General features: G+C 42.4%; 3 protein-coding genes across 4 annotated transcripts in view; 1 reads left to right on the forward strand and 2 right to left on the reverse strand.

The window, feature by feature from the left end:
- The window catches only part of rpl31 (ribosomal protein L31), a 177,071-nt gene extending 163,142 nt beyond the window's left edge, over positions 1-13,929 (forward strand). The window contains exons 1-5 of one of the 2 annotated variants that reach the window (XM_072686673.1): positions 10,296-10,322; positions 11,317-11,423; positions 11,638-11,763; positions 12,680-12,792; positions 13,859-13,929. In XM_072686673.1, coding sequence (XP_072542774.1) covers positions 11,317-11,423; positions 11,638-11,763; positions 12,680-12,792; positions 13,859-13,890 — 378 coding nt within the window. In that variant the 5' untranslated portion in view covers positions 10,296-10,322 and the 3' untranslated portion in view covers positions 13,891-13,929. Of the gene's footprint in view, positions 1-10,295; positions 10,323-11,316; positions 11,424-11,637; positions 11,764-12,679; positions 12,793-13,858 lie in introns of those variants that run through there. The other variant, XM_072686675.1, reaches the window with a different exon arrangement.
- cnot11 (CCR4-NOT transcription complex, subunit 11) lies at positions 863-10,052 on the reverse strand. Its single transcript, XM_072686672.1, has 8 exons — positions 9,874-10,052; positions 6,041-6,386; positions 5,503-5,667; positions 4,746-4,898; positions 4,339-4,541; positions 3,728-3,930; positions 3,053-3,149; positions 863-1,674 (listed from the first exon to the last, which is right to left on the reverse strand). The coding sequence occupies exons 2-8, from the start codon at positions 6,357-6,359 to the stop codon at positions 1,477-1,479; spliced, it is 1,338 nt and encodes a 445-aa protein (XP_072542773.1). The 5' UTR covers positions 6,360-6,386; positions 9,874-10,052; the 3' UTR covers positions 863-1,476.
- Positions 13,930-14,783: 854 nt separating the features above from the next.
- The window catches only part of LOC140561461 (TBC1 domain family member 8), a 25,404-nt gene continuing 17,313 nt past the window's right edge, over positions 14,784-22,874 (reverse strand). Inside the window, exons 11-20 of the mRNA XM_072686683.1 lie at positions 22,190-22,307; positions 21,133-21,418; positions 20,673-20,778; positions 20,350-20,448; positions 19,998-20,066; positions 19,543-19,789; positions 18,396-18,461; positions 18,173-18,259; positions 17,273-17,373; positions 14,784-17,098 (exon numbers count right to left, since the gene is read on the reverse strand). Of these exons, the coding sequence (XP_072542784.1) occupies positions 16,721-17,098; positions 17,273-17,373; positions 18,173-18,259; positions 18,396-18,461; positions 19,543-19,789; positions 19,998-20,066; positions 20,350-20,448; positions 20,673-20,778; positions 21,133-21,418; positions 22,190-22,307 (1,557 nt within the window). The 3' untranslated portion in view covers positions 14,784-16,720. The remainder of the gene's footprint in view (positions 17,099-17,272; positions 17,374-18,172; positions 18,260-18,395; positions 18,462-19,542; positions 19,790-19,997; positions 20,067-20,349; positions 20,449-20,672; positions 20,779-21,132; positions 21,419-22,189; positions 22,308-22,874) is intronic.

A 22,874-nucleotide genomic window follows, 5' to 3' on the forward strand; every position in this document is an offset into this window, starting at 1 on the left:
TTGCAGGATAATCAGCGATACACATCACACCGACCAGCCATAACATTAGTACCACTACCGTGTTCGTCTACAGTGTCTCCTGCCAAGAGGTGGATATAGCTACATATTAGGCAGCGAGTGAACGGTCAGTTCTTGAAGGTGATGAAGCAGGAAAAATGGACAAGAACCAGACTGTGATGTTCTAGACGTCTGGGTCAGAACATCTCCAAAACATCAGGCATCAGGTATGCAGTGGTCAGTACCCACAGGGTCAGGGGCACACAGGGCTCACTGATGCTCATGGAGGTCCCTCCTCCCAATTTACAGGACTTAAAGAAGGATCTGCTGCTGACGTTAGTTTTGGTTCTCTACCTTCAGAGGTCTTGTGGAGTCCATGCCTTGCTGGGTCAATGCTGTTGGTGGTGTTAATGTTATGGCTGATTGGTTTAAATCACAGAAATCATATTTGTGAGAACTCATAATGTTTGCTCCTGGACTCCCTCTACAAGTGTGGAGTGTAACTCACTTTTACTCCACTGTTGTAAATACGCATCAAGCATTGAATGCGCCCTTAAGAGCAGCTAGCTGTACACGTGCATTTCTGGACAAGCTGGAGGTATCTGAAGGTAGAGAAGCATGTGGGCTGAGGTGGTAGAATAATACTACAGGATTTTACTGCGAACTAAATGTGCGTCAACCATTATGTTTACATACTTTTAGGGCACATATTCTTCATTTCAGCCACAGGATTCATTGGCTTGGTGGCCCAGGTGGCCAGAGCACAGTGTCGTGTTGTTCATTTACCTGAGTGGTACGAGCTTGTGCTCCTGTTCCAGAAAACCACTGATCTAAAAATCATCACATGCTGATTAAATACGGCATTTATTTTAAGTTAGGTTTTCTTTTTTATTAAAGTCTTGACAGAAAAATGGCAGGTGGATGAGCCTGGTGTTTCAGTGCTCTACACGACAAAATAAAGACCATAAATGACAGAACGTCCATGTTCAGCAAGGGTGGATTTCCTCCAGAAGGCAGAGTGGAGCTCAGGGCTCTTAGAAAAACACCCACATTTCCAACCAGAGGTTTTATAGCAAGAAAACTAGGAGACTTTATATATTTATATTTCCTTTTTCCGGGTTTGAGAGGAACGTCAGTTACCTGAAACAAAGGCTGCGAGGCTGGTTAAGTCCAGATCTTTCAGAAGACAGAGGCTCATATCGTCACCGCTGAAACAAATCCAATAGCTTTCAAAAGAAGCAACAAATGTTCTGAAGTCTTTTTTTTTTGGAGTAAGTTTAGACCTTCTCTGTTGCTCCATTCTGTGTGAAATCTTCTTTTTTTCCTCAAATAAACTAAAACATAAAAACCGAAACTCAAAATCCAGAACAGACGATATGCAACACGTAGTGGTGACCATGTGAACAGCAAAAGTTCAGAGGTCCAGTCTGCAGCTGGCACACGCTCCCGCTTCAGGGAGTGTCCGTAAAGCTGTCACTATTATTTGGCAGGCTTGCTTTCTGCAGGGGTCTCTCCGTTGTCGAGGGTCTTGAGGAGGCGGAAGAGTCCGGCAGCTTCTCGGATCCGGCTGAACTCGATGCAGAACGCCTGGACCTCTATGAACAGGTCCTGCACGTTAATGATCTTATTCCGGATCAGAGACTGCAGGAACACACACACCAGCCGCACCAGCCGATTCTGGAAGAGAGGGGGAGAGAGAGGGAGTGAGGGGCCGAGAGGCAACGAGAGAGTATTAAGGGGCCCCTATCATAAAAAGCTGACATTTATTTATTCATTGACTATTGATTGATTGATTAGCTAAAACTAAGCTCTGCAGTAAGATGCAACACACTGTTCACTCCCTCAGTTCTTACAGTCCATATATGGAAACTCAACCCGACTCATTTACATCTCAGACCTATTCAAGTGTCTGACGCTCAGTTGCATCTACTCGAGGTGCAGTTCACAGACGTGTTTCAGTTCTGAGAGCTTTTACAATGAGGCACAATGCTGAGTAACCAATCAGAACACAGCTCACTTTTATATCAGTCTTAAAGGCACAGTAACAAAAACAGCCTGTTTAAATGTATTATATTATATATTATAATATTATGCATTTATTTTTTATAATATATATTAATTTATAATATATCTTGTAAAAATATAATATTATATTATATATATTATATTATATTATATATAATTGGAATATGAAAATGTTGTGAGAAACCCTCAAACATAAAAAAAGAGTACTTAGAGAGAATGTAGTGTAGAGTGTTGTAGGTCTCCATACTGACTTCTGTATCTAGTAGCATCTAAGCATCTAATGATCTTTTGGATCCTAGTCTATAAAAACTAGCTAGAAGTATTTTCTGAGTAAACAGTGAAGCTCTTCTGTAAGTCGCTCTGGAGAAGAGCGTCTGCTAAAGGCCTTCAATGTAAATGTAATAATAATTAAATAAATATAAATACAGGATATGGGCCCTTTAAGCTTTGCTGACATCACAAAGAAAATGTAATTCTAAAAACCTGTGTACTAAATACTTACAGTATTTTACTTTGTCCCGTTTGTCAACTTCTAACGTCTAACGTCTTCTAACTGTCTGGGTTTATATACCAGAAACAGTTGTGATGTATTTTCACGTGCCTATTTTATGTAAATAACCTCTGTTCTGATTGGTTACCCTGTTCTGTAGCTCATTCAAAAAGCAGAAAATCAGTCTAGGCTGAGACACATCTTAACTTCAGCTTGACTGGGCAGAGCTAATCTGCTGCATGTGGTGTTTTTGCAGCTTTAATTCTTTCCTTTTTAATCTGATTTTTAGACGCAAAGTCCACACTAAAAAGGACCAAACCCTGTCTAAGGTCAGGCCTATAGCAAAGACACAAACAGCCTGGAGGAGACGGACTCATACCCAGACCCAAGTCTCCTCCACCCAAAGCCCTCTGTGCTCACACGTTATCCCTCCCCTTAATTATGGCAAAATACTAATTAATTCCAATCCTTTAAAGAAACATCTTCTGCCCTTGAAATAACCCGCAGATAAGAACCGGTGCTGAGATTGTGGAGACCAACCTGCATGTATTTGTCCTTGATCTGCTCGCAGGTGGAGATGCAGTTGGAGATGTAGAGGTGGATGAACTCCGGAGGAAGATCCACCGCTGTGGTTAACCTGCCGCACAGCAAAACACACTGCACTCACTCAAAAGCTCTTAGTAGAGGCGCAAAGGAGATCCTTCAGCACACCTTACTGAGCTAAAATCAGTGTTAGTGGGAGGGCGGCATTGGCCGCTCTAATGCAGCCAAAATAATAGAACCAAAGATATTACATTAGGTTCTCATTTTCCTCTCATTTCCTGAACTGTGGCAACACACAGTGGTAAAAACAAAGGATCCAAACTAGCTCTGGGCTCAAAATAACACACGTCAGGTGCATTAAAACATGCCTGGCCTGGCCCTGATTCGGATCCACTGCATCTTACATTTCTTCACAGTCTCTTAACTTCCCACAAATGTATAATATATTAAAACCACTAAATAACACTGATCTGAAACCAAACTGGTTCTACATTACTGATAGCTTTGAATGGTAGCATGGATTGCAGCTGTTTAGCTGTTCTTCAAATTAAAAATAATAATAAAAAAAAGGTTTCAGAACCCATGACTGAGTCAGTTCGCTGTTTTGAGCTTTCCTCAAACTGTTGTTCCTCCCTTGTGCACCATTAAGCAGATCTACCAGCGGAGCTGTACCTGTTGACCACCTCCATGGAGTGTAAGGACATGTCCATATTGACCAGCACAGAGAAGTACTCAGTGATCTGACTAGAGGACATGAGTTTCAGCAGCATCTCGATGGCCACCAGTGGGTTGTTCTCCACCAGATCAGGCAGTTTGGCCGGCGTCAGGCCGATGTGGTACACCAGTTTTGGGTCCTTCTCCAGTTCACCCAGCAGCTGAGGAACGACAGGAACACACACACAGGACAGAGTTCACCTCCAGATCTACGAGCAGCTCACTGTTCAGTAATGAACTTAGGACACTATTAGACATTATCCTGTAATTAATACTTCAGTTATGTATTTATGGGGGTTAACCATGGGGGTTAGACCCCAGATTTATTATTCTGTTATTAATCACAATGCAGAAATTACACAGGGTCTCACAGGGTTCTACTTTAGGGTCTATTAAGTTTAAGGTATTACATACAGGTATTTGTAATTGTTTATAATAAAAACAATAAAATAAATAAATAAATATATTGGTTCTAAAAAAATTAACCTCTCCCAGAACGGGTCAAAACAGCCTACCCTGCCGCAGTGCTCAGGGCTGCCGATGGTGTTGTGTTGCGTTGACTGCATTACCTGAGTTTGCTGTGCTGCCGACAGCGGGCTTTTGAAGGCCTTGGCCATGATGCGCTTGATCTCCACACCCGTGCCGTTGCGCACACACATGGAGCGGTCCCACTGCACGCGGTGCTCCGGCTCGCACGGGTTCAGCCACGCCAGCTCGTCCTCACACACCAGCAGTGGAGGAGCCGGCCGGATGAACTCCGGACGAAAGTGACCTGCGCGGAGGAGCGAAGACACCTCTCAGGCTGCAGAAAACTCATCCTTTAAGACGTCTGTTATTAAGACTTATGCGATAATTCCTTCACGCTATATGCAGCAGCATGCTAATTGGTGTAAACCTCAGACAAGACCCGTCTCCTGGTTAAATCAGCTACGTGTAAGGTAAAATAAGAGAGCGCTAACTAACTGTGGATACTTACTCTCCAGTGGAGGGCGTGGTCCAGTCACCAGTGACTCTATAATCTGATTGGCTACGGAGCTGTCGAAGCCAGAGTTGGAGGAGTCAGGGTCGGGGTCGCTGAGCAGGCTGGGAAAACTGGCTTTACTCTGAGTGGGCAGCTCCGACTGGCGCTCTGGAACATAGAACATTTTTCTCAGGATTGTCCCACCAACAGAACGCCTCCTGAATACTGAGGGTAAAGCGTTGTTTTTATCATAACTGTTGTAATATCCAATATTCCATCCTGTGTGTACAGGGGACTTCATTAGTACTTAAATAACCCTGACCAAATATTTTATGTCAAGCGCTGCACTGACAGCAGTTCTTAAAATCTAAAATTAGTGATTCTGTCTGTATATAAATGCATCATTATACAAAGCGTAAATTGTTAAATAACGATTGTAATGTGATGTAATGAATTCTCTAATTTCATCATGATCTGATTCAATGTGGTCATATTCATATTATCAGGTGCTGTATTCATAAACCACCTCAGGAGTGGCAGCGCTGAATCAGTTTTTGTGACGAGGACCATCGAAAACACAGAGGAATTTGATATACTGAATATACTGAATACACTGAATGTGCCTGGAGGATCTATTTCCTACTACTACTACTACTACTAATAATAATAACATAATAATAAAACCATTCATCCTAAATCACAATGGACCTAAACCAACCTGGAGTATAACTGAACTACTTTTTTTACACTGCTAAAAAACGCTCCACCTTACCGGCGAGGGCCAGCTGCAGTCCGCTGATGTCGATGGCCTGCGGTGCTGAGCCAACGTCCATGCAGGAGACCTGCCGCGGCGTCTTCTTGAACAATTCCCGTGGAGGAGCGAGCATCAGCTGAGACAGGAAGAACTTCTCCGGGAGCGTGATGGGTGGAAGAAAACCTGGAATATTCAACATACAACCCTGTAAAAGACTTCTAGCAGTGTTTCCCAAACCACAGCATATTTCTTATCTATCCCAGCTAAGGCTGCACCGGGTTTTCAGCACATTTTAAACAGTTCTTTGCTTTATGAAGGCAGAACGTAATTTAAATTTAGAATTTTATGGCCGATATCAATTTTTAAATGCAAAACATCAACCGATATTTGAATTTTATATTATTTATATTATTTAAACTATTAGTAGAAAGGTTTTTAAGGACTGTCAGCTCGAAACGAACCCAGTTCTTTTAACACACAGACCAAGTTATCTGAATTAACAGCCCCTCTTACTCAGCATTAGTGTCGGCTACAAAGGTCCTAACATCAATCATACCTGAGAGAGGCTTCTCCTGCTCCTCCCCCGAGACAGAAGGGTTGAGGAGGTGGGCGAAGACAGCGGCAAAGGGGTTGGCGGCGAGCGGCTCAGTGCGGTACATCTCCCACAGCAGGTAAAGAGCGGTGAGGCGCTGAGGAGAACTGGGCAGAAGATCTGGCTGCTGGAGCAGCATCACCAGCACCGAGCCGACCCGGAAGTGCTCGGCCTTCCCGAAACAGTGATGGAAGGCATTGGAGAGGCTCTCGAAGGTGTTTCCACAGGCCTCCTCTGAGATGATGCCCAGCAGGTTGGACAGCTCTTTGGGTGCCAGTGTCATGATTTCTCACAGACAAATCGATCACCACTGTTCAAACAAAACAATAAACACAATGAATTAATGTTGCCATGACTACGGACAATTTTTAATCAGTTTAGTGTAATTTGATGGCTCACCAAATCAGGGGTTAGCAAGAGTGTCTACCTGTAATTAACTCTATATAACATTAGAATAAACTCAAATAAACATAAAGTCAGTGTTCAGTGAGAGCGTCTACCTGTAATTAACTCTATATAACATTAGAATAAACCCAAATAAACATAAAGTCAGTGGTCAGTGAGAGTGTCTACCTGTAATTACCTCTATATAACATTAGAATAAACCCAAATAAACATAAAGTCAGCGGTCAGTGAGAGTGTCTACCTGTAATCAACTCTATATAACATTAGAATAAACCCAAATAAACATAAAGTCAGTGGTCAGTGAGTGTGTCTACCTGTAATTAACTCTATATAACATTAGAATAAACCCAAATAAACAAAGTCAGTGTTCAGTGAGTGTCTACCTGTAATTAACTCTATATAACATTAGAATAAACCCAAATAAACATAAAGTCAGTGTTCAGTGAGTGTCTACCTGTAATTAACTCTATATAACATTAGAATAAACCCAAATAAACATAAAGTCAGTGTTCAGTGAGTGTCTACCTGTAATAAACTCTATATAATATTAGAATAAACCCAAATAAACAAAGTCAGTGTTCAGTGAGAGCGTCTACCTGTAATTAACTCTATATAACATTAGAATAAACCCAAATAAACATAAAGTCAGTGGTCAGTGAGAGTGTCTACCTGTAATTACCTCTATATAACATTAGAATAAACCCAAATAAACATAAAGTCAGTGTTCAGTGAGAGTGTCTACCTGTAATCAACTCTATATAACATTAGAATAAACCCAAATAAACATAAAGTCAGTGGTCAGTGAGTGTGTCTACCTGTAATTAACTCTATATAACATTAGAATAAACCCAAATAAACATAAAGTCAGTGTTCAGTGAGTGTCTACCTGTAATTAACTCTATATAACATTAGAATAAACCCAAATAAACATAGTCAGTGTTCAGTGAGTGTCTACCTGTAATTAACTCTATATAACATTAGAATAAACCCAAATAAACATAAAGTCAGTGTTCAGTGAGAGTGTCTACCTGTAATTACCTCTATATAACATTAGAATAAACCCAAATAAACATAAAGTCAGTGTTCAGTGAGAGTGTCTACCTGTAATTAACTCTATATAACATTAGAATAAACCCAAATAAGCATAAAGTCAGTGGTCAGTGAGTGTCTACCTGTAATTAACTCTATATAACATTAGAATAAACCCAAATACACATAAAGTCAGTGGTCAGTGAGAGTGTCTACCTGTAATTAACTCTATATAACATTAGAATAAACCCAAATAAACATAAAGTCAGTGGTCAGTGAGAGTGTCTACCTGTAATTACCTCTATATAACATTAGAATAAACCCAAATAAACATAAAGTCAGTGTTCAGTGAGAGTGTCTACCTGTAATTACCTCTATATAACATTAGAATAAACCCAAATAAACATAAAGTCAGTGTTCAGTGAGAGTGTCTACCTGTAATTAACTCTATATAACATTAGAATAAACCCAAATAAACATAAAGTCAGTGTTCAGTGAGAGTGTCTACCTGTAATTAACTCTATATAACATTAGAATAAACCCAAATAAACATAAAGTCAGTGTTCAGTGAGAGTGTCTACCTGTAATTAACTCTATATAACATTAGAATAAACCCAAATAAACATAAAGTCAGTGTTCAGTGAGAGTGTCTACCTGTAATTAACTCTATATAACATTAGAATAAACCCAAATAAACATAAAGTCAGTGTTCAGTGAGAGTGTCTACCTGTAATTACCTCTATATAACATTAGAATAAACCCAAATAAACATAAAGTCAGTGTTCAGTGAGAGTGTCTACCTGTAATTAACTCTATATAACATTAGAATAAACCCAAATAAACATAAAGTCAGTGTTCAGTGAGAGTGTCTACCTGTAATTAACTCTATATAACATTAGAATAAACCCAAATAAACATAAAGTCAGTGGTCAGTGAGAGTGTCTACCTGTAATTAACTCTATATAACATTAGAATAAACCCAAATAAACAAAGTCAGCAGTCAGTGAGAGTGTCTACCTGTAATTAACTCTATATAACATTAGAATAAACCCAAATAAACATAAAGTCAGCGGTCAGTGAGAGTGTCTACCTGTAATTAACTCTATATAACATTAGAATAAACCCAAATAAACAAAGTCAGTGTTCAGTGAGAGCGTCTACCTGTAATTAACTCTATATAACATTAGAATAAACCCAAATAAACAAAGTCAGCAGTCAGTGAGAGTGTCTACCTGTAATTAACTCTATATAACATTAGAATAAACCCAAATAAACATAAAGTCAGCGGTCAGTGAGAGTGTCTACCTGTAATTAACTCTATATAACATTAGAATAAACCCAAATAAACAAAGTCAGTGTTCAGTGAGAGTGTCTACCTGTAATTAACTCTATATAACATTAGAATAAACCCAAATAAACAAAGTCAGTGTTCAGTGAGAGCGTCTACCTGTAATTAACTCTATATAACATTAGAATAAACCCAAATAAACAAAGTCAGTGGTCAGTGAGTGTCTACCTATAATTAACTCTATATAACATTAGAATAAACCCAAATAAACATAAAGTCAGTGGTCAGTGAGAGGGTCTACCTGTAATTAACTCTATATAACATTAGAATAAACCCAAATACACATAAAGTCAGTGGTCAGTGAGAGTGTCTACCTGTAATTAACTCTATATAACATTAGAATAAACCCAAATAAACCATAAGTAAGCGGTCAGACAGTGCTGCTGGTCAGTAAAGTTTAATTAACTAAAGGTTAAGGTCACTAAAGGTTAATATGTTGGTTAGTAGGACGCAGTTGTCACAGATCTCTGTGAATTCCAGACTCTGTGTGGATTCCTTCAGCTGGACAGGAACTGGGAACACTGGTCCTCACTGTGGTGGTAACATTGTGGTTGTAGTGAGGCTTCAGACTAATCCACTGGGTCCAGTCACTGGGGTCCATCAGAGAGAACTGCTGGGTTTGTTTGGGTGGTGAACATGAACGCTGCCCACACCACACACCACAACCAACACCTTCTTAAAAGTTGCAGGGCATCACTGACCAGTGTCTGACCATGTGACATCAGACACGTTACCCCTAACGCTGAGGAGCAGCTGAACTTTCCCGTTCCACCTTAAATAATCAAGCGCTGAATGAAACGGAACCGCTGCACTGGCTATTTAAGGTGGAACGGAATGGTTCCGTCAGGAAAAAAGAAAAGGTGTGTGTATTTTTTTTTTTAATGCAGCCATGTTAACAAAACGTGCCACGAAAAACCAAACACCAAGACTTTTTTATTTAATATCAAATATATGATAAATCTCACTGTGCGACCAAAGCTGTGCTAAAACGCTAAGCTAACCAACACTAACTCACCTCAAATCCGGGTTTCTCTGGAGCGGGAGCTTTCTGCGACGACTGGGTACCTCATTTATAAAACGTAGCCATAAAAAATACCAACAATTAAAGAGAAATCTCACAGAAAGTGGAAACGTGTCTCTAAACAACAAAACTCTGATTCACTTCAAAAACCCAGCGACCGTTGAGCGGCGGACATTGCGGCGTGGGGCATCATGGGAGCTGTAGTCCGAGTTGTTGTAGTCCACTCTTCAGCGCTTAAACACAAAATAACGACACAATTTAATAACACGCACATTTTATTGAGCTCATATCGACTTTGAAATGTTAACAGCGATATGTTTAAGGAGATAAAATGACTTAAATAGAGAAGAAATGTGACTATTACTGTAGCGCGACAACCCGGATGTAGTGTTTGTATTACCCAGAGTCCCCTTTTCCTTCCTTTCCGACGCTCGTCCTGCAGAGTGAGTATCTCGGAGCTGAGCTCTCTCGCCAATCCAACTCCATCCGAGCAGATTATGGTCAAAAACAGGGTATTTTCAGACGGATATGTGTTTTAACAGCAATAAAGTATCACTACAGTCACGTTTGGAGCAGTTTTGGGCGATAGAATGGTGTGTTATGAGCGATTAGGGGAAGGCTGGTCGTGTAGCCGGTTAGCTGTAGGCTAATGGCGTTTCAGCGGCTGGTGGTTTCAGTTAAACGTGTTTATTTGGGTTTGGGTTTGGACGCGGGTAAAGTTGGCTTAGTCAAACCTCTCTTTAACGCTGGAAATTAAAAAAAGTTAAGTAAGTAAGCATATCCTGTGTAAGTGAGTGGGTATCGGCTGCTAAGTGAGCAAGGCTGCCTGCTGAGTGTGTGGCTGCAGTGGGGACAGTTCACCAAAAACCACAACATCAGCATTTAGCTGCTTTTACTTCACTGTCAGGCCAATATAGCTGTAGAGTAATGTAAATACAGGTCAGTGTCAGTACTAGATAACTTCACACAGTGAAGACAGCAGTAGTGCCACATTTGAGAAGTTTACAGGGTTCTTGGTTAGTACTTTAGATGCTGGTTCCCTTTGAATCCATGTGAATTTGGCTGATGCTGTTTTCAGTGATTTGTCCTTGCAGGTGATCAGTGTTCATGTTTAAGAGCTATGCTCAGAAGAGCTTATTGACATTATTGCATTGTTATTGCAACAAAAAAATGCATGAATTCTGATTTCTGACCTTACTGTAGCTTCCCTGCAAAACCTAAATAATCCTAACAGGCATTTATGTGAGGGATGATGGTTTTTATTTGACGTGAACCATTTCTTATACGTATACACATAATGCGTGTAAAGATCACGCTAGAGCAGTTCATTTAGTCAGCAGAACATCATGAGAGTCCTGATGCGCAGTTAAAGCAGTCTGTGTATTGAGGTGGTTGAACGCACAGTTCCTAAAGCTGCTGAATGCTCCGTCTCTGCAGATGGCACCACTAAAGAAAGGAGGTGAGAAAAAGAAGGGGCGCTCTGCCATCAACGAGGTGGTGACCAGGGAGTACACCATCAACATCCACAAACGCATCCATGGCATGTGAGTAATGATTCCTGCCTTACGGGATAGGGACGCTATTAAGGGGCGGTGAGTGTAGCTTGAACTGTCAAGCGATGTCTGAGGGGCTTTGGTGATCTCTGGGCAGAGTGGATAAGGGGACGCTAGACGCAGCAGTGACCCTAGTCCTGAGCAGCAGGTGGTGTTGTCAGAAAATGTCTCACCATTGTCTTCTTGTGTTGCTTTTCCACCACAGCTCTTTCAAGAAGAGGGCACCCCGTGCCATCAAGGAAATCAGAAAGTTTGCCGTGAAGGAGATGGGCACCCCTGACGTCCGCATCGATACACGTCTGAACAAGGCAGTGTGGGCCAAAGGAGTCAGGTAACGTCCTCTGTTGAATATTTCTGAGAGGGTGGGTGTAGAGGTGGGCTAAATGGCACAGGTGTAAAGATGGGCCCAACTAAACCGGTCATGAACATTACATTATTGGCTCGTTGTACGGTTTGCAGACAAACCCGAGCCTGTTTAATATCAGTGAGCCGGTCTCTCCACTTGGGGTTGTTGTCCTGGTTTGTGCTTAAGTGTTTTATTTACTTTATTTTTAACGTTTAGTATTTCACTTCCAATGGGTCGTCTGGATATTCTTAATTAAAAGTTCATTGTGCTTGTAAGTGCATTATTCTGCTCTTCTACCTAACTTCCCTAAAAAAGTTAGAGAGAGCTTTCAGTGTGTTGCTTGTTCCACCAATGCCGAGACTTTTTTTGGGTAAATCCAGCCCGTATCGCTTTGATTGGAAATTTGGTGAAGATCTCTTTATATAGAGAGTATTTCACAGTGGATGTTGTTACAAAGCAGCTTCAGAGATCCCAGTCCAAGCCTCCTTTTAGCAAGCCAGTGCTGACAGAGGCAAGAAAAACACTCTCAGATCAAGAGGAAGAAAACCTGAGAGGATCAAAGACTAGACAAGATTTCTTCCCTGGTTGAAGATACAACAGATAATGGAGTGGGAACTTTCCAAAATAGCAGTGCTCCAGTAAAGTCTGGTTTAATTCGCTGTGGTTTTACGGTGGTCTGCACCACCAGTTTAACATTAGACAATGTTTTTATTTACTTGCAGCAAGGTGGCGCTGCTGTACTGTCCCTATAAACTGTAATATTTGTAATATTTCTCTTTATGGACTTAGAATTTCAATCACTTCTACCTTAATCACTCTTAACCACAGTGCCACGGACATTGAGAAAAGGCAGTGATGTCCTGGTGGGTTTGTATTTCATGGATGTCTCGTGTCCCTGCAGGAACGTCCCATACCGCATGCGCGTGCGTCTCTCCAGGAAACGCAACGAAGACGAAGATTCCCCCAACAAGCTGTACACCCTCGTCACATACGTTCCCGTCACCACATACAAAGGTGAGGTTCAGCTTCGGAGAACACGTCTCTGGTTTAACTACAGTCTACGGTCGTCCTCAGAGGAGAGCTCTTCAGATTATGAACTGTTCAGAAGTCTTATTTCAGTTAGCCAGATACCTTTAGCACAAATTTGAGGACTGTCTCTTACCTCTTCTCCTATTGGACAGTTATCTTGTGAGCCACACCTGTGGTGTCTGAAGTTCACTGCTGGAATTTTGCTGGTTAGGTTTATGGTTAAGTGTATGGTTCCGGCAGCAGGTAGCATCGTATTACTTGGTGGGATGACTGTTCTTCAGCAGACATGCATTTAATTATTCTGAGATTATTCCAATATGAGGAGAGAACTGTGAATGCAGTGTGTGGAGTCCCAGAATATATATATATATATATATAATATATATATATATATATATAATTAATAAAAAAAACAGATTTAGTTCTGTCTACAGGTTCTGATACAACCGTTCTGAGACAATATTTCGTTTCAGTTGTTGCTGTTTTGATGTACAGTAAGCTAGAATGGGTGTAGGGTGTAACTTGAGGGATGTTTTAGATTGCATGAAAGCTAAAATGATGCAGCTGAAGGTTTCGAGGTAGGGCACACTTGTGCAATAACTGTATTTAGTCTAATAGTGCGAACTAATATTGTTGGTTTTGTACAGAACTGATTCTTTCAGTTTGGAGAACCTTCAGTATATTTCCGTGTTCAGTGCATGGTTCTGTTTGATGGGTCGCTAGTACAACCCAAGTTAACTTAAATAGTCTTGTCCAAAATGTGTGGAAATGGTGCATCACTTTAAGCAACGTTACCTGCGTAGCTTGTGGACAGCCTGTTGATCTTAAGAGGTGTGGGTAAAGTATAAAGCCACCCTGGTCTGCAGCGCCATCCAGTGTTGATAAGCTTCGTCAGATTGTGTTGGGTAGGGGTGGAAGGATATTGGAACGTAATTACTCCTCTGTACTATCCAGGACTCTGGATGTCCTATGTTTGGTTGAAGTATCTGTAATGCAGTTTGCAATCTACCAAAAAACACAACCTCTAACTTCTCGTGTTCTCTCTTCGCAGGTCTCCAGACTGTCAATGTGGATGAAAACTAATAATCTTTTCATGGATGTTGGAATAAATGTGTAAAAGAATTCAGTTTGTCTTGCGTTTGGTGTTCGCCTGGTCCAGAAAGGAGGTCTGAATGCACTGATCTTAACTGGTGAGATGCCCAGCTGATGCCGAAAGTTTGAGTCAGCCAATAGCAGCGCTGCTCTGATAGTGGCCTTAAAATCGCGGCCATGCTCAAACACTACCTTTTGTTGTTCCCTTCACAGGGGGGCAGTGGTGGCTCAGTGATTAGAGCTCCAGGCTGTTGTGGGTTCGATACCCGGGATCGGCAAGCTGCCACTGTTGGGCCCTTGAGCAAGGCCTTTCACCCCCTCTGCTCCCCAGGAGTTAGCTGCCCACTGCTCCCTAGTTCACGTGTGTGTGTGTTCACTGCCACAGATTGGTAGTGCAGTGACTGATACGAGCACCTTTAAATGGAGATCTGAGTTGGATGTGGTAGACATGCTAGATGCACAAATCTTCAACCCAAACAACACAATGGATTATGGGTATTTCATGTCCATTCAGGGTCCGTTGTTGGATTGCAGAACGTCCGTGCGCTGGACGTTCCGCACATTTTTGGACACTGGTACAAAACCCCCAGGGTAGTGCACTACAGTGATTAGGGTGCAGGTTCAGAGAGCGGATCGCTACAAATAATACAGGGGTCTTTTAAGGCGAGCTTTGGAAATGGTTTAAGGAACACTAACACAAAATAAATGAATTTTACATTTAGTCATACCTTTTTTAACTTGCTATTAATGTTTTTTGTTTAGGTTTGTCCATTTTTCATAAAGTTAGTTTACCTGTAAAACAAGTCATTAGAACTTTGCTTGGTCTTCAGACTTCATAAACCTCACAGAAACAGAACAAAGCATTTGTGTATCTTAATCAGGACTGTTTTGTATTTGTTTTATTTATTTTAAAAGTAAAACCAACATATAAAATGCAGATACGGTACAAACAAGGCTCAAAGTTCTTCAGATGTCAGACTGATTACATTGGTCCTAAAAGAAAAGTAGAAAACACTTTCTGAAGCCGTGTCTCTTCCAAACAAAACTGTTGAAGGCACGTTCTCTTAAGTGCTGCAGGTATGATAATGTCAGCTGTACTGTGTGGACAAAAGTATTGGGACACCTCTTAATCACTGAATTCTGGCATGTGATTCAGTCCTTTTCAGCCACAGGTGTCTGCTGCAGTCTGTCTGTCTTCCACACATCAGTGAAAGAACGGGAGGTTCTGAAGAGCTCACTGAACTCCAGCGTGGTTCTGTATGTAATAGGAGACACCGCTGCACCAACAACAACAAGTCAGCTGGTGAAATTTCCTCCCTCCTAGATCTTCCTCCATCAGCTGTGGGTGGTGTTATTATTGAACAGTGGAAGAGTTTAGGAGGAACAGCTCACAGAGAGCAGCTCAGTGTCCACCGAGTGTCTGTCAGACCACGTAAAGTTACAGAGCGGGGTCAGGGCCGGGTGCTGAGCTCCTCAGAGCAGAGTGCAGAAAAGCCTCCAACTGACTCAGTAACTGCAGAGCAAAGGGGGACCAGCTCCATATGAATGCATATGGGTTTAGAATGGGAGATCAGAAAGGCTCCTGTAGGTGTCCCAATAATTTTGTCCATGTAGTGGACATCTGTAAGAGCTACAGAGATCCAATTTTCTGTCATAAGTAGATGATGATGGGTGGTCTTCAGTACAGTGCAGCGTAGAATGGATTGCTTTAATGCAACTTAATGCTTAGCTGAACTTGCTGCGGTACAGGAGGTCACTTCATCCTGGCTGAGGCTTCACAGTAAACAAAGTGGCTTTCTTACAATATTAGTTAGCATGTGTACAATAAGCGTCATGGTGCTGTTACAGCGCGGCAGCTAATTGATAAGGCACTACTTTTAGGATTCTGGTATTCACAGAACTTCCTAAGACTCTTTACAGTGGAGGTGAATGGAAGCAGGCGTCGGTCGCCATGACTACAACCCAATACAGCCCATAATTTATCTTCTATCCAAACCCACCAGTGCAGCTACACGAGTCTTCTGAGTTTTATATGGAATGATGATGATGATGATGAAGGTAAAATAGTGAATAGAGAATCTGAACTAATCCAGTTCTCTTTAGGGACTACTTTCTGTAGCTGCACTACACCCTGCAGCATGTATCCCTCCACCATTTTAATGATCTGGTTCTAAAAGCAGGTTCTAGAGCCGAACTCTTCTCAGAACGCTGGTAGAACCGTGTCTCAGGCATCAGGCAGCGTCTTCATCACCATTAGGTAAAGAACTTTCTGTGAGGAGCTTTTATTATTAGAGCTTCAGACGTCTGCTTCCCTTCACCTCCACTGTAGATCTCCAGCTCTGACCCTAGAACGACCCATTTAACTCCAGAACCCTCTCTGAATGACTCGTTTATACAGTCAGCACTTAATTATGCAGATGGTAGAATCCCACGGAACCAAGAAACCATTTGCTTGTATTTTCTTCATTTTTGCCTGAATCATAAATTACAGCGTGTCACACGTACAGGTAAAGCCTCCAACCCTGCCTTAGGATACTGTGGTCTGTTTAAAGGAAGGCCAGCTTCCTTCAATGGTCCCAAAGCTACTTCTTGGTGATGCAGGCCCAATCTGTGGTCCTTAACCCTGGTTCTAGAGCCCCCTGTCTTGCACATTTTAGTGTTTCGCTGCTCTTCACGCACCTACTTCAACTCAGGAGGAGTTGAGAACCACTGCATCAGGTGGTCAAGCATGTTCTCGCTCCAGCTGGTTGCCCATGGGTTCTGTAGAAACCGAGAAACCTCAGACTGAGCCCAGTCACACCGCTCTTGGCTCCACCAGGTCTCATCTGGTCTTGCGCTGGATCATTAGCAGGCCAGCCCGCACCTGGTACTGCCTCTCCTTTGCGGATGAGATCTTTGCGCCCAGGTCCACGGGCCTCTCCAGGAAGTTGACGAGGGCTTGCTCGGTGAGCAGCGAGGCCAGGATCTGCTCAAACCTCACCGTCCAGTCGCCTTCCGCCTCGGACGCACTGGGGGCCGCCTGATCCGGGCTTTCCCCTTCCTTCTGCTCCGCCCCTGATGGCCGTCGCTCTTTATTCCTGGCCTCCCCGATCTGCAGGACGAGGCTGGTGACCATGGCGATGGCCTGGAAGAGTTCATTCTCGGCACAGTCGCCATGGAACATGCTGCACAGAGTCTTGCAGAACTGGACGAACTCCCGCTGTTGGAGAAGAGGAACAGGGTCACCGTGCTGAAGACACACTTACTACAGTCACTTAGACTGGAACTGCAGGAGGACCTGAACATCCAGTGGGAAACGAATGGATTCTGGATGGATTCCTGCTCCTCAACATGTGCCCGAAAACCAGAAACTGGCCCCCACACATTAACTGACCTGCTTCATGTGAGGGAGGGGTTTCTCCTGGCCTTTGTCCCTCTCCTTGGCCAAGTCCTTCAGCATCTGCTTCAGCTGCTCCTCGTGGCTCTTCCTCTCCACTGGACAACAAACACAGCAGTAACATCACCTTTATTCATATCAGAATGGTAATAGGGACCTACACTATATGCCCAAATGTTTGTGGACACCCCTTTTAATGAATGCATTCAGCTACTTTAAATTGCACCGATTGCTGACACAGATATGCAAATGCACACACACAGCTTGTTTAGTAGAGAAGTACTGCCAATAGAATAGGACTCTCTGGAGCAGATAAACATCATGACCCTATTGGCTCCATGCTGCCTAATAATGCCAGGCGTGGGCTAGAGGGGTATAAAGCCCCCCACCATTGAGCTGTGGAGCAGTGGAGGAATGCTGTGTTCTCTGGAATGATGGAGGAGGAGCTCCATCCAGTACTTTTGGAATGAGGTGGGCTGGTGATCAACCAAACTCCTCACAGCAGTGCTCCTCCAAAATGTAATAGAAAGCCCTTCTTGGACAGTAGAGACAGGATAAACCCTTTTCAATACCCCTGATTTCAGAAGAAACAGCATGTGTGAGCAGGTGTCCCAAAACCTTTGTCCATATAGTGTATTAACATTAAGGGAATTGTTTCCCAGGCCTTGAATACTACTACCATCCTTTAGGTGGCGCAAACATGTGTTTTATAATGTAGGCTGCTTAAAAGAGTCCATATCAACCTTTTTGTGATGTCACAGAATCCATGCCATTTACATATTCATGGAGAAAGGTCGTGCAGGAATGAATTATTATCCCACATTAATGTCATTAGCAGAGATCTCCTAGTTGCCTGAAGTAAGGACTGTCCAATAGGTGTATGTCAGTGCTTAGTACCATTGGGCAGGTCCACATAGAGAGGCCGGGTGGTGGAAAGGATGGGGTTCTTCGCCAGAGAAGATTGATCCTCATTCTCAGTCAGAGCTGAAACACAAAAATTACATTCACTGCTAACTTCATAAGCTCCTCCTACTTTACAGCCCCACTACACAATGACACAAAAAAGGCCGCTAACAGTCTGACATTGTGTTTAACAGCATGACCGTCCATATGGACCCACCTGGAGGGATGTGGAGACGATAAAGGAGCCTGACCTTCTCATTAAACTCTTCACAGTATAGAGTGTCTACAGAGAGGGAGAAGAAACCATAACCAGAGCATTAATATCCAGTATGAAGTTCTAATAACATTAATATCCAGTATGAAGCTCTAATAACATTAATATCAGTATGAAGTTCTAATAGCATTAATATCCAGTATGAAGTTCTAATAACATTAATATCCAGTATGAAGCTCTAATAACATTAATATCCAGTATGAAGTTCTAATAGCATTAATATCCAGTATGAAGTTCTAATAGCATTAATATCCAGTATGAAGTTCTAATAACATTAATATCCAGTATGAAGCTCTAATAACATTAATATCCAGTATGAAGTTCTAATAGCATTAATATCCAGTATGAAGTTCTAATAACATTAATATCTAGTATGAATCTCTAATAATATTAATATCCAGTATGAAGCTCTAATAGCATTAATATCCAGTATGAAGTTCTAATGACATTAATATCCAGTATGAAGCTCTAATAACATTAATATCCAGTATGAAGTTCTAATAACATTAATATCTAGTATGAATCTCTAATAATATTAATATCCAGTATGAAGCTCTAATAATATTAATATCCAGTATGAAGCTCTAATAACATTAATATCCAGTATGAAGTTCTAATAACATTAATATCTAGTATGAATCTCTAATAATATTAATATCCAGTATGAAGCTCTAATAATATTAATATCCAGTATGAAGCTCTAATAACATTAATATCCAGTATGAATCTCTAATAACATTAATATCCAGTATGAAGCTCTAATAGCATTAATATCCAGTATGAAGCTCTAATAACATTAATATCCAGTATGAAGCTCTAATGATATTAATATCCAGTATGAAGCTCTAATGACATTAATATCCAGTATGAAGTTCTAATAGCATTAATATCCAGTATGAAGTTCTAATAGCATTAATATCCAGTATGAAGTTCTAATAACATTAATATCCAGTATGAAGTTCTAATAGCATTAATATCCAGTATGAAGTTCTAATAACATTAATATCCAGTATGAAGTTCTAATAATATTAATATCCAGTATGAAGTTTTAATAATATTACTCATTAGTGTAATAACAGTAGTTGCGCACCGAGCCACTGGGCGAACTGTGTAAAGCTGATGCGGTTTTGCCGGTTCTGGTCCAGCAGGGCGAAGGTTCTCTGGGCCATGGTGTCTGTGTGAGAGCCGCAGGGCCACGGAGTCAGCAGCAGGTACAGGCTCTTAAACTGGGCACGGTCCACATGATAGCTTTCAGTGTAACCACGGCCCGCTGCCCGCTGCTCAGGGGGGGTCGAACACACACCATCCCCCCAGTACAGACTAATGAAGTGCTCTGTCTGAAACACACACACACACACACACACAGTCCATTCATTACCTCACCTTAAGTTTTAGCAATGGAGCTACGAGGCTACAAGTAATGAAAGCTTATGCCTCACTACTTAGCATGATGCTAACAGTAACCTCTAACTGTAGTCCAGGTAGTCCAGGGGTCCTACAGGGTCAGACACTGATGTAGGCCTGCAGTTAGCAGGTCATACTCACCTTAAACAGGTCGTACAGACTGGACAGGTCCTCCTGAGAAAGCGAGACATCAGGTGAGACCAGCCTCAGCTACAGAGACGCAGGAGAAAGCAGAGATGCATTAATCACAGATATCCACAAGGGGGCGCTCTTTGATCTGCAGATTCTGCCAGAAGCAAGTGAGTACAAGGTAGGTGTTTTTAATAAAGTGGCCAGTCAGGAAACAATAGGTAGGTGTTTCCAATAAAGTGGCCTGTCAGAAAGCAAATGGTAGGTGTTTCTAGTAAAGTGTCCAGTGAGTAGGATTATTTACACCCCAAAAACCAAGGAATGTGTGTGTGTGTGTGTGTGTGTGTGTGTGTGTGTGTCTCACCGTGTTCTCTTTAGTGGTGTCCTCGTGGCTCTGCAGTACTTGGATCCTGTGTCTGCACCTCATCCTCTCTATCTGCCTCACTGTCAGGTCCCCAAATTTCTACACACACACACACACACACACACAAACATATTGTGAATTTCCCCACTGCGGGACTAATAAAGGACTATCTTATCATATGCAGAGCTCCACTATACGTCATAATTCTATATTTAAGTAAAGTTAGATAAACAGAAGAGTCTATAATCATTTCCGATTCATAATTTCGATAATCACTAAGATTCAGCTCTGAAAATGTCAGCAATTCATACACACACACCCACCTCATATGCATCGTTGAGCAGTGCGGTGATGTGTGTGTGTGTCGCAGGCCCCGCCTCCTCTGCACACACACATGGCTCCTCATCATCTCGCACCTGTTCAAGGAAACTACACAAACACACATACACAGAATTGCATCAGCATTGTGTGAGGCAACTTAAAACACTAAATAGACAAAAGTATTGGGACACCTGCTCATCCACTGTTTCTTCTGAAATCAAGGATGTTAAAATGAGTTGATCCAACTAATTAATGCTGGTAATTATTTTTGGTAGAGTATGGCTACAGCTGACTAACATCTGCAGTTTTAAAAACATAATGTGTAGGTTGTCCACTAGAGGGCGACAAAACACCGGGGGGAAAACGATGCTTGTGTTTAATCTCACTTGAGTAATCTCAGGGTATGTATTAATGAGTGTGTGAGAGAGAGAAAGACTGCAAGACAAACACGTGTAGCTCTACCTGGTGAGGGTCATCAGCGCTTGCCCATCATCAGTACTGGCACAAAGCTCGGCAGCGTTGGCGTCCAGCACGGCGAGCCCCAGCTGAAACACAGCTTTGATGCCATGGTAGAAGAAGCAGTCCAGCACGTAGAGGGCGCTGCGGAATGGCAGGACACTCATGAACAGCGTGAGGAACCAGGTCAGAGACACGGACGCCAGGGGAGAAAGATCCGGAACGCTTTCGGTCAGAGATGGCAGGCGCTCCCGGATCAGCTCCTCAAACACGGACTGATCCACCTGAGCACCTGAGAGACACAAACACACTGTAAACCCGCCCTAGAGAGACAGCACGGACACCAGGATGTTCATGAACTGGAAGAGGGACACATGCTTACACCCCGCCTGTGGATGGGTTTGGAGACCCCTAGTGGCCAATTCATGTATATAACCTAGAGTATGTACAAACACACACATCCTGTCCTCAATGCGGGCCTGTATGACCCCCACACACACACACACAGAAAGGTCTGGTGGTGTACTTGCATCACTGACCAAAACAATAAAAAAGAATAGCGGAACAGCAAAGCAGGAACTGAGTCAAGGGTGTGGCGACAGAGCAAAACACCACGACTGTTTACACAACGTTTACACAAACAAACACACACACTAGAACAGAGACCCAGACACCGGCATCAACTGACCCACCAAAGTGGCCAGTGAGTGGAAGCACAAGGTAGGTGTTTCTAATAAAGTGGCCAGTGAGTGGAAGCACAAGGTAGGTGTTTCTAATAAAGTGGCCAGTGAGTGGAAGCACAAGGTAGGTGTTTCTAATAAAGTGGCCAGTGAGTGGAAGCACAAGGTAGGTGTTTCTAATAAAGTGGCCAGTGAGTGGAAGCACAAGGTACGTGTTTCTAATAAAGTGGCCAGTGAGTGGAAGCACAAGGTAGGGGTTTCTAATAAAGTGGCCAGTGAGTGGAAGCACAAAGCAGACATAAAGTGGACAGGAAAAAGGCAGAAGGTAGGTGTTTCTAATAAAGTGGCCAGTGAGTGGCAGCGCAGGGTAGGGGTTTCCTCACCGATGACCCTGTGGTTGAAGTAATCGGGCAGCATCCTCTCACACACAGTGACCAGTAGCCAGAATGCCTCCTCTTCTCTGGTGTAGAGTAACAGCACAGATGCCAGGATGTTCATGGACTGGAAGAGAAATACACACACACACACAAGGTTACAGTTAATGACTGTGTAATTGCACATATGGAATTATTCCAATGGAGCTCTTTAAACCCTGCCTACCAAGAACACACCTGATTGGCTCACACCTTCTAACATTGTCTCTTTATCCAAAACTGTCCAAACATCAAAATCACAGCACAATGTTGTTTCTATTTTTCATAGATGAAACAAACCTAAATAAAGCATCAAATATTAAACTTGATGAGGGCTCCCGAATGACATCAGGAGGTCGCAGGTGGGAGATCTGATGATGCTGCATCACTGTCCTCTCTATCTCTCAGGGTGGGTAGGACAGTCCTCGCCCTCCCCCAACACTCAGTGTGCTAGCCAGTGCGAGTGCCTGTTAGCTGATGTCACAGAATTAGCTGTTAGCGTTCTCCTCCAGGATGGTGGAGATGGTGAGGAGGCGGATCTGGAAACGTCTAAACTGGGGAGGACATCCCCCGCAGAGCTGAAACCTGCCGTGCTGAAATGAAACTAATGAGCTGGGATTTTACAACGGAATTTAAAAAGGATCGAAATATTCCA

The sequence above is a fragment of the Salminus brasiliensis genome, chromosome 8 (genome assembly GCF_030463535.1).
Source record: "Salminus brasiliensis chromosome 8, fSalBra1.hap2, whole genome shotgun sequence".
Taxonomy (NCBI): Eukaryota; Metazoa; Chordata; class Actinopteri; order Characiformes; family Bryconidae; genus Salminus; species Salminus brasiliensis.